This window comes from Populus nigra, chromosome 12 (genome assembly GCF_951802175.1).
Source record: "Populus nigra chromosome 12, ddPopNigr1.1, whole genome shotgun sequence".
In the NCBI taxonomy this organism is placed as follows: Eukaryota; Viridiplantae; Streptophyta; class Magnoliopsida; order Malpighiales; family Salicaceae; genus Populus; species Populus nigra.
Window position 1 is genome coordinate 4397681 of NC_084863.1, and position 10950 is coordinate 4408630.

Genomic DNA, 10950 nt, shown 5'->3' on the forward strand with positions numbered 1-10950 from the left:
GTCCATGCCCTCAATTTCTCCTCTCTTAAGCCATGGTTTAGACCTTAGTTTTTGGGGTCATCTGGAAGATCATTTTGGTGCCTCCAAGTGGCACCATTCTGGCCCTCATGACCCTCTCGTCATATTTTGACCTAGTCATAAAGATACAAGCCAAAGGGCTTGAGATAGATGATATACTAATTACAAAGGTTCTGTCATGTTGCATGCTCTTCTCTGGTTTTTTTTTTTTTTAATAAAAAAAAAGAGGTGGTTGGGTTAAAATATGTTTCATGATGTTATATTTTCATACAAATTTGCTTCAACTTTTGTAAGTTTCATGCTGACCATGATAATGAATCTGGCTTTGCATTATAAAATACTTCTCCTTTGCACCAGTCAAAGTAATCCCAGGAGAAACCAGTCATTTTTGCACCAGTCAAAGTACTAGGAAGAAATAATTCTCCTTTGATAGATAACTTGTCTTCAATGAAAAATGATAGAGCCTGAAGGTTACAAACACTAAAGACAACTCTTCTAAGACCTTGATATAAGCACCAGCTCGAACATTAAAAAAACCGTAAGGCATCCTTTCAAGTTTGAACCGTATAAATATATCCATTGAAAACCAAACGGGGACATGTAGACAAGGCTCTCCACGCTTCCTTTGAAGTCAGTACAACAGCTCTTTCTTTTTGTCATCTCTTCTTTACATCAAACCAACATCTCTTTCCAATCCAACCTCTTAGTCCTATCTTGTTGCCTGGACAAATTTGGAATGGAAATTCATTTCCAGCAACAAAAGCAGCATAAAAATGCAAGCATTCCAGTTAGCAAAGCAAGCAAATTCAAGGGGAGAGGTAGGCCAAACAGCAACAGTAACAAGTTTGTTGGTGTTAGGCAAAGAAATTCTGGTAGATGGGTGGCTGAGATCAAAGACACAACACAAAAGATAAGGATGTGGCTAGGAACCTTTGAGACAGCTGAAGAAGCTGCACGAGCTTACGATGAAGCTGCTTGCCTGCTTCGTGGATCCAACACCCGAACCAACTTCATCACTCATGTGTCCTTGGATTCTCCTCTTGCTTCCCGGATTCGAAATCTCCTCAACAACAAAAGGAGAGACAAACAACAACATAGTGAAGAAGAAACTGCGGAAGCCTCTACTCCACCAACTAGTACCATGACTACCACTAGTACTATCACCACTAGCAGCAGCAGCAGCAGTTCTGGCATGAGTGATAATTACTCCAGTTCAATTCATGAAACGGATCACTTGTTTGATGATGCATATAAACCGGATTTGAGCAATTGCACTGAGGAATTCAAGCTGGGTTGTTCTCAGTCTGATCTTTCACGGGGTTTTGGACCTTTATTCGATCGGTTTTCATATGCACAGGAAGTACTGGATTTTCCAAAAGGTGTGGTACTTCCCGAGGCAAGTGACTCGGAATTCTCAGAATTTGATAGGATGAAGGTGGAGAGACAGATATCAGCATCTCTATACGCAATTAATGGGGTTCAAGAGTACATGGAGGCTGTCTATGATCCTATTGAAGCTTTATGGGATCTTCCACCACTATAATCATTGCGGAATTTGGTGGTTTTAATGAACATAGAATCCCCTTTTCTTTCGTTTCTTCCCCTAGTTCTGCTTTCACTTTAGCCTTGCTTGTTAAGTTACAAAGACAAAATACCAGCTAGAGATGAAGTTGAAATCTTGTTTTTTTTCTTAAAAAAAATATATTTGTTATGCTGTTTTTCAAAATGTTAACAGCAGAATACACGGAGAAGTGATCCTGCTGTTTTTGGAACGTCAGAAAATCATCGATGAATGACAAGTCGAAGCAATAATGGCGATTAAAATATACCTTTTGGTGTCCATGGTACCCTCTCCTTTTCGTTGGAGTAGATATAGATGTCATCTATGTTTGTAGTCATTGAAAAGCATATCTCAACCTCTACCTCAGACAGGGAGCTCTGGGGCCCTGCACCCAACAACTATCCAGATAAGTTGCAGTGTCTTCTAATGTGCAATCCTTGGATTACTCAGGCTATCCTCCATTTTAATCTGTATATTGAAATCTTTGATTATGGCATTAGTAATTTCTTGTCAGCAAAGTTTTGATGATTTCGCTCCAGGGATGTCAATTTTTCACATAGATCTGAACCACCTTCCTCCATGCTATTTATGAACTTGCTAGTCACTTTGAAGCATCCCAATGATCTTTGATGTTGATAGCTATTCTTCATAGAAATTGGTATTCTGTGAAATAAAGGGCTATTGTATAATGCAATGCTAAACACCTCATGCTCGCTACAAAAGAGCAGGGCATATAAAAATGCGACGACTGAATTTCCTGCAAGTAACCTATTTCAGGGAAGTTAAATTCCGATCTGCTGAACTAACCTAATTCAACATAACATCCATGTCTTTTGTATGTTCACCTGTTGACCTTGCTGAAGAATTTTTGAATTAAAAAGGTTTTCCCCCTCTAAGGCATGCTCCACAAGCAGTGTCTGCACTCCAGTTTTTTTGGAGGAGTTTAAACTACGTTCAAGAACATCTTAATTAGACATTAGGCACTGGATTCTGATAAAGGTTACTCCAGCTTGCTAGGAGCCTTCAGCCTCGGATGCAAGATATCTTTTATTCAAAAATACCTACCACTTTTTCTAACAAATAACTTGGAAAATCCATAACTACAATGATGAGATCATGATAATAGCGCAAAAAATAAATCAAAATAAATTATGAAGTTTAATTCATAACCAATTTAATATTAAAGGATAAAATTAAAAAAAAAATCAATTAAAAAAAAGACCTAATAACAAACCCAAGTCAACTCGAGTTAACATCCTGTCATTCAAGTCATGAGAACAAGATAACCACATACAAAGCAAATCAAAACAAATTATAAAACGCAATTCAATTTTAAAGGATAAAATTGAAAAAAAAAATCAATTAAAAACTTAAACACAAAAAATCGAGTTGAGTCAACCCGAGTTAATATATCAAACTTATGACCTAAGTTATGAGATTAAGATAACCTTATAGAAATTAAACTGAAAAACTACTCAAGTCAATCTAGGTTAACTAACAAACATGGAACCCGGGTCATGAGGTTCGGATAACGTCATAAAAAACAAATCGAAACAAATTATGAAACACAAATTTCAATCAACCAAATGTTGAAAGTTGAAATTGAAAAGAAAAATTAATTTAAAAAAATGAACTGGGTAAACTCGAGTTAACCTACCAAACTCGTGACTAAGGTCATAAGACCAAGATAACCTCATATAAAGCAAAACAAATTGTGAAGTCTAATTTTCAATTAATAAAATATTGAAGGATGAAATTGAAAAAAAAAACTTAAATCAATCGGGTAAACCTGTCAAACCCGAGACCTCGATCAAGAGACTGAGATAACCTCATAACAAATAAATCAAATAAAATAACGAAGCTCGATCTAAAAAAACAAAATGTTATTAAAAGATGAAATTGAAATTGAAAAAAAAAACATAATTCTTTATTAAAGTGAATAAAAAAAAATAAGACTTATTTTTTAAAAAATCCATAGTGTTTTTTATTTTGAAAAATAAAAAACAAAACAATATTAAAGTGAATAGTATTTTGTAAGGCGGTCTATAATAAAAGCATCAAATCTTAGTATTTTGTTAATAACTAGATCTAGAACCCGTGCTTTGCTGCGGGTTCCATCAAAAACCAATTAATGCATAAAAAACTATGAACATCATCATTTTTTTTCTATGCGATAAAACATTTTAAATGATTATTAAAAATTAGAACAATGTATCAAATCAAATTAATTAACCACCATTTCCGTTAATAAATGAAGATAAAAGGCGGTGTGACTTGTTCAACCTAATAGACCAAAAATACAGTAGTCATTCCATTCAAATGGCGATCCTGGCAAAAATAATTTTGTGTCGTTATCGTTTTAACCTCCACCTAATCCTCGCTTAAATGAGAAAAAATGGATTGATAAATGATTAAATTAAAAAAAAAATAAAGAGTTAAATGAAATGATAGTGATTTGATTAAAAAAAAGTTCATGTCATTGTTATTTTAACCTCTACATAACCCTAGTTTAAATGTGAAACAATGGACTATCAAATAATTAAATAAAATTAGAGAGTGAAATTAAAAGATGACAATATATTGTAAAAAGCTGGGTTAACATATAAAATTTATAAATTGAGTAATGAACACGATCACAATAAATTAACCTGGTTGAATGATATGTTTTATTTTTTTCTTCCCTTATTCTCTTTCCAATCAGGCCTTGATTGGATCTAGTATTGGATTAAATCTGCAACTAAATCTGATACCAATTAGATAACATGTTTCGTCAACATGTTTTTTTTATTTTTTCATCCCTTACTCTCTTCTAGACTAGGTCTTAACCGAGCCTTAATTACCCATATGGTGGATGAGAACCAGGATTAAATTAAAGAGTTATAGAAAAATTAGGAATTAAATAAATAAAAAATTAAAAAATTGAATGGCATTTGCGTTTCTCACGCCAGCATGCGAAGAGGTTAACAAGGTTGAGACGGCGTGGGCGGCCTCCTACATGAGCCGACGGTAGTCTTTTTGATGCCATAGTGCATTATGAACGTGTGCAGTGTGCACAATGTTCTACACTCTGGAACACCTCCTCCAGAATTCTGTCGTGCTGTTTGCCTTTGAGACTTCTTGTTTTTTTTTTATCAAAAAACTCACAGTTCAGAAAAAGATTAGCCGATTCAGGTATTTGGTTTAATGAATTGGATTCAGCTAAGGGCAAGCCAAGCAAGGCCTGAAGAGCACAACGAAGAATATATTGTTGACATGATAGACAGAATACTGTTTGTTTGCTTGCTGAAAAGTAGTTTTATTTTAGAAAATAAATTTTAGAAAAGTAAACTATTTTCTGATGTTTGATAGTGTAAGGAAAAAAAAGTTGAAAAACACTTTTCAATGTTTGGTTATGTTATAGAAAATGAGCTGGAAAATAACTTATTAATGTTTTATTTTTTTCAAATCTATTAAAATAATGAGGAAATTCTTACAAATTAAAAAGTTGAATGAGAATGAAATTGAAAAAAAAATATAATTTCATAAATTATCTCAAATAAAATAAATAATAATCAAAATAATAGAGATCAAATCTAAAAAATAAAAAGATTGAAAGATGAAGAAATTAAAATAATAATAATTAACATTTCATAAATTATCTCAAATAAAATAAGTAACAATCAAAAGAACGAGGACCAAATTTGATTGATAAAAAATTTTAATTAAAAAATAATAAGGAAAAAGCAAATAACAATTATAAAAATAAAAACCAAAGTTAATATAAAAATTAAATTCCAAGGGATGAAATTGAAAAACAAATATTCAAAACAAAATATATATAGCAATCAAAAGTTTGAGATCAAATTTGATATAATCAGAAAATAATATGACATTTCTAAATTTTTCATAACTTCTTAAAAGTATTTTCCACCTAAAAGAAAAGAAAAACACTTTCCTGAAAACCAAATCAAATTTTTCTTTGACTGGAAAATATTTTCTATTAACCAACTTTTCTAATAGCAAACAAACACATGAAAGTTTGAAAAGTGATTTTTTAAAAATTATTTTTCAGGAAACAAACACATTCTAAATAAAGTACACATGCTTAAAAAAAAAAAAAAAAAAAAAAGAAAGGAAGGGTTCAAATCTATCGAGAAGTTCAAAAATGGAGCACTTCCTCCAACAATCATGTACTTCAGAAACTGGGATTCGTTGTTTCACTCCAACATCCTCTCTTACATGCACAAGAAACGCATAGATTCAAGAGATGTGCATTTTCATCATCGTCATCTTCTCCTTGTTGACTTTCTTATAGCATTTCTTAGTTCTTACAGGCAACCATATCAATTGACGCCTCTAAGATATGATGGCCGTTTCTGGTGGTAATGCCATGATGCTGTGTGTAATTTTGTTTTACTATTCATCTAATCCAAAGTCTGTAGATACACGAATAAATATCCTCATAAAAGCTTTTATCTAAATCATGTTGTCTATGCATACCAAGATTTCCTACTGGGAGATGAACTTTAACGTATAAATGCATATTAGGAGGATTTGTTGATAGCGCATTTTTCATTTCAGAGAATGAAGATGCTACAGTTTTTAAGATCGTACCTCCAAAAGCATTCAACAAGAACAGAAGCAACACAGAATGGAGAGTCAATTCACAGATCACTGACATGGATAATAATGATGATTCTACACGTCTAGACAAACACACATGAATGAGACGAGATTAGACATACAGCTGCTTTTTCCTCGTAAAATATTATCTTAGTAATCTTCCTCCTCACCTTCCTCATCACCACCTTCTGCTCCGACTTCCTCATAGTCTTTCTCAAGAGCAGCAAGATCTTCACGAGCTTCTGAGAATTCACCTTCCTCCATGCCTTCGCCCACATACCAGTGGACAAATGCTCGCTTGGAATACATGAGATCAAACTTGTAATCAATTCTGGAGAAGACCTCAGCTACTGCTGTGTTGTTGCTTATCATGCAAACTGCACGCTGCACTTTAGCAAGATCACCTCCAGGTACCACTGTTGGTGGTTGGTAGTTGATACCGCACTTGAAACCAGTTGGGCACCTGAAGTATCCATACATTAAACAATCAGATCCCAAGAAAAAAAAATTCAAAGAAAATTTTTAACTTGGTTTAAATACTTCACCGAAAATCAAATGTGTTTGCTAGACTAATTTTGGTGAACCTATATTTCAGTTATAGGGAACAATGATCCTTGTGTCACAATATCAAAGTTACAGGTTACCCAAATAGATCCTAGAAAAACAGCAACCCACCAGTACTTGAAAGTAGGGTTTATGTCATCTTGATCAGTCTTATATCTGTTAAGGTAATGGTCTTAATTTGTCAAGTTAGATGAAGAGGAATTCTCTTGGGTTTGTCAGCAAACTTTGAATTGAAACTATTAATTTAACAAAATAAAAATATGACAGAACCATGTTCAATTAACGTGTACAAACACCAACCCTTGATTACCTAACCTATAGCAATCGAAATGCTGTTTTCTTGACTGTTAATACAGTCCTGAAATATAGTTTAAACATATCATGCCACTGCTTTTGAAAGAAAAAATTTCTAAATGACATAATGCAAGAGTGCATTTAGGATCTCAAAAGTCTGATATGACATTTCATCAGTTTCTTGAATTGTGTCCAAATCTTTTGAACGCCATTTCAAGATGGTGTGTTTGCATCTGAAATGCTAAAATGTGAACAAAACAATTCAGACTCCATTACATAAGATGAAAACGATATCCTAGAGAGAATTGATCAGAATTAAATCTCGTAAGTAAAACAAATGGATATGAACTCACCAGTCTACAAATTGAACTGTCCTCTTTGTCTTAATGGTGGCAACAGCAGAATTAACATCCTTCGGTACAACATCTCCACGATACATGAGACAGCAAGCCATGTATTTTCCATGCCTTGGGTCACATTTGGCCATCATACTTGAGGGCTCAAACACAGCACTTGTGATCTCAGGAACTGAAAGCTGCTCATGGTAAGCCTTTGCGGCTGAGATCACTGGGGCATAAGATGAAAGCATGAAATGGATTCGGGGATATGGAACAAGATTAGTTTGAAACTCTGTGATGTCCACATTAATGGCCCCATCAAACCTCAAGGAAGTGGTTAAAGATGAGATAATTTGGGATATCAAACGGTTCAAATTGTTGTAAGTTGGTCTTTCAATGTCTAAAGATCTCCTGCAGATGTCATAGATAGCTTCATTGTCCAAAAGCACAGCAACGTCTGTGTGTTCAAGGAGAGAGTGAGTGGAGAGCACACTATTGTAAGGTTCCACGACGGCAGTAGAAACCTGCATTATTAGGAAAATCTACTATAAGAGAGTTTTTTACCAATAGGTCAAGCACAGAAAGAGCATTTAGCCTAAAGCTATAGCAGAAATAACTTTTTGTTTGTTCTGTTACAGGCTTCAACAGAAGGAACTGCAGAGAAAAGCTTTTAGCATAAGCATTGACACCCAGAATATTGTGTTGTTGATGAGGGAGCCTATCAGAACAATTGACCAGAACTATAGATTTCTGTGCTCAGACTTTGGACATTGGTAATTTCATCGATTCTTTCAGAGAAATTTTCTTAAGCTTCTTGTGCAAAGAAGAAAACTAATTTATCTATGATTACATCCACAAGCTTGTCCATAAACATCCAGCAGAAGAATGATTCCTGGAATTGTTTTGAATTTTACAATTAGCAGAAAAGGATGGCTACAATTTACCTCTCCAATGATTTCTAATAATTATTTGAAGGAAATACCTGAGGGGAAGGATAAATGGTGAAGCCAAGTTTCGACTTCTTTCCATAATCCACAGACAAGCGTTCCAAAAGTAGCGAGCCCAAACCAGAACCAGTGCCACCGCCAACAGCATTAAATACCAAAAAGCCTTGCAAGCCAGTGCAATTGTCTGCCAATTTCCTCACGCGGTCAAGGCATAGTTCGACAATTTCCCTTCCCACTGCAGTATTAAAACACCAACGCGGCAATTTTGTCAATGTCAATAATGAAAATGAAATAAACATTTAATTGTGCATTGCTAATGCTTTTTTTATATACCTGTATAATGTCCCCTGGCAAAGTTATTAGCAGCATCTTCCTTGCCAGAAATAAGTTGCTCCGGGTGAAAAAGTTGTCTGTAAGTCCCACTTCTGACTTCATCAATGACAGAGGGTTCAAGATCAACAAATATAGCTCTTGGCACATGCTTGCCTGAACCAGTTTCGCTGAAGAAGGTATTGAAAGAATCATGTTCCACTCCAACTGAGGTGTCACTGCAACAGGATATAGAACAGTCTAATCAATTTCAAAAATAGAGCACCCTACAGAAATATTAATTATGGAAAAGTAAGATCCAGTTGCTCTCTACCAAAATTATGAATGGAATATCATCACAAAAAAACTTTGCACAACCAGAATGGCATGGTTCTCTAACCTAGAGATTTACCATCCACGGTTTAATTATCTACCATGACATTTTTTAAAATGAGATTCTGCTTCTTTTATTGGCCGATTAACTTCTGATTTCATATACTTCAACTCCTTTCTGAAAAGCATGCATGTCAACTCCTCAATTAATCAAGATTTTTGAATTCCACACAGAATGCATAGTTACACAGCCTATACATTGTTTACCTCATGGAAACAGCAACTATCTTTTCTTTTCTTTTCTTTTCTTTTCTTTTTGTCTAATACAATCATGCAGAAATATACATTAAAACAAAATTAATCTTTTATTTTGAATACAAAATCACCAAAACACAAGAGGAAAAAAAACTCTCAACACAGAAACTATTCCGATCCATTAAACTCGATGAAATTATAGCTGATTACCTTGATTTAAAATCATAACACAAATTACTCACACAACGTAAAAATTGATGACAAGAAGAAGAAACAAATATTGAAAGAAAAAATGATCCCATGAATTAAAATAATTAATGGACCACAAACAAACATTAATTTCACAGAAAAACATAAACAACATTAAATTACCTAGGCATCGTTCCATCTGGCTGTATTCCATGTTCAAGACAATAAAGTTCCCAACAAGAATTCCCGACCTGAATTCCTGCCTGTCCAATATGTATGCTTATTATCTCCCTCATAATTTCTTCCTTCCTCTTCTTCTTTCTCTAAACAATGATTATAATGCAGATGAAAGAAAGGAGAAATTAAGAGATTTTTCTCTGTTCTTTTCTTTTGTGTTGCTGAAAAAAAGTTGGTTGATTTATTAATTAAAGAAGATTCTTAACTGCCAGTTACATGGCGCCAACTGTATGGCGCTGGCTTCTTTTGGTAGCTCGGCTGCTGCCGGTCGATTACTGTGGCTCACGTCATGCTCAAAATATATGATGGGATTGCATAATTAATTTCTTACAATTTTTTAAGTTTTTTTAAAAAAACAATCACCTTTAAAACAAAAAAAAAAGGCTGTTGTTAATAGTTTTTTTTAAATAAAACATTCTTACCAATAACGTTTTATATTAATCGAGGTACAGCCTGAATATTTATATTAATAAAAAATATTTATTTATTTATTTTAAATAAAATTAAGTTAAATAGAGTTTCTAAAAAACTTAAACATGTTTTTTAATTGTAGAAAAGATTAACTGTTTTTTTAAAATAAATTTTGTATTTAACCAATGTTCTTAAAATAAATTAAAAAAAAACAATCAAATCCTACTCGATAAGAAACACTTGCAATTAAGAATCCCAGTCTAGATAAGTTTTTCTTCTCTTGATTATTTTTTAATTTAACAAAAGAATAAATAATTTTTTTAATTAAAAAAATAAAACTGTTTTTTTATATATATAAAAAACTTGTAAGCAAAAAAATACAACACGTGCATATTTTTATCATTTGAAAGGTGGCAGATTTTAAAAAAAGCTCCAAATTTCAGTTCATCTGGCTGTGTATGCAACTCATCAATAATTCAAACAATCCGATTTAAATCTTTATTGTGCTTGATTTCACACAAGGTGAATTTGAGCAAATATCCAGGAGAATAACACAAAAGTGTATGAAGAAAATTGAAGGATTAATTTAATGGAGTACGTTGAAGATAGTAAAACTTTATTGATGCACTAATTTGGACACTATATTATTGGCTATTAGCTTATTTTTAAAAAAAATATCGGTAAAATAACATAAATAAAAAAAATCAAATAATTAGAGAAATGTGATATTTATAACTTGTCGTTGTTAAGTGAACAAGAAAGATTGAAGAGAAAAAAAAAAGATTTTAAAGACACACCAACTATTCGATTACAACATCACCTGTACTCTAGAAAAATATCGATGAGATAAATCTAACGACACAAAAAAAAAACCATCAACAATAATCTAAGC

At 33.2% G+C, this 10950-nt stretch overlaps 2 protein-coding genes across 2 annotated transcripts; one reads left to right on the forward strand and one right to left on the reverse strand.

The window, feature by feature from the left end:
• Positions 1–463: 463 nt before the first annotated feature.
• On the forward strand, positions 464–2097 carry LOC133669605 (ethylene-responsive transcription factor ERN1-like). Its single transcript, XM_062089805.1, is given in 1 exon segment — positions 464–2097. A coding segment is annotated over 1 exon segment (888 nt). The 5' UTR covers positions 464–754; the 3' UTR covers positions 1643–2097.
• A 4014-nt stretch (positions 2098–6111) lies between these two features.
• On the reverse strand, positions 6112–9815 carry LOC133670029 (tubulin alpha-3 chain-like). Its single transcript, XM_062090425.1, has 5 exons — positions 9594–9815; positions 8658–8872; positions 8360–8559; positions 7393–7901; positions 6112–6644 (listed from the first exon to the last, which is right to left on the reverse strand). Exons 1-5 carry the CDS (start codon positions 9704–9706, stop codon positions 6332–6334), a joined length of 1350 nt encoding a protein of 449 aa, XP_061946409.1. The 5' UTR covers positions 9707–9815; the 3' UTR covers positions 6112–6331.
• Positions 9816–10950: the final 1135 nt, after the last annotated feature.

Coding starts and splice junctions, on each gene's coding strand:
- LOC133670029 (XM_062090425.1), bottom strand. CDS start 9,706: ATGAGGGAGATAATAAGCATACATATTGGACAGGCAGGAATTCAGGTC. Junction 8,560..8,657: donor TGCCAGGGGACATTATACAG/GTATATAAAAAA, acceptor TTAATACTGCAG/TGGGAAGGGAAATTGTCGAA. Junction 6,645..7,392: donor ACAGTTCAATTTGTAGACTG/GTGAGTTCATAT, acceptor TGGATACTTCAG/GTGCCCAACTGGTTTCAAGT.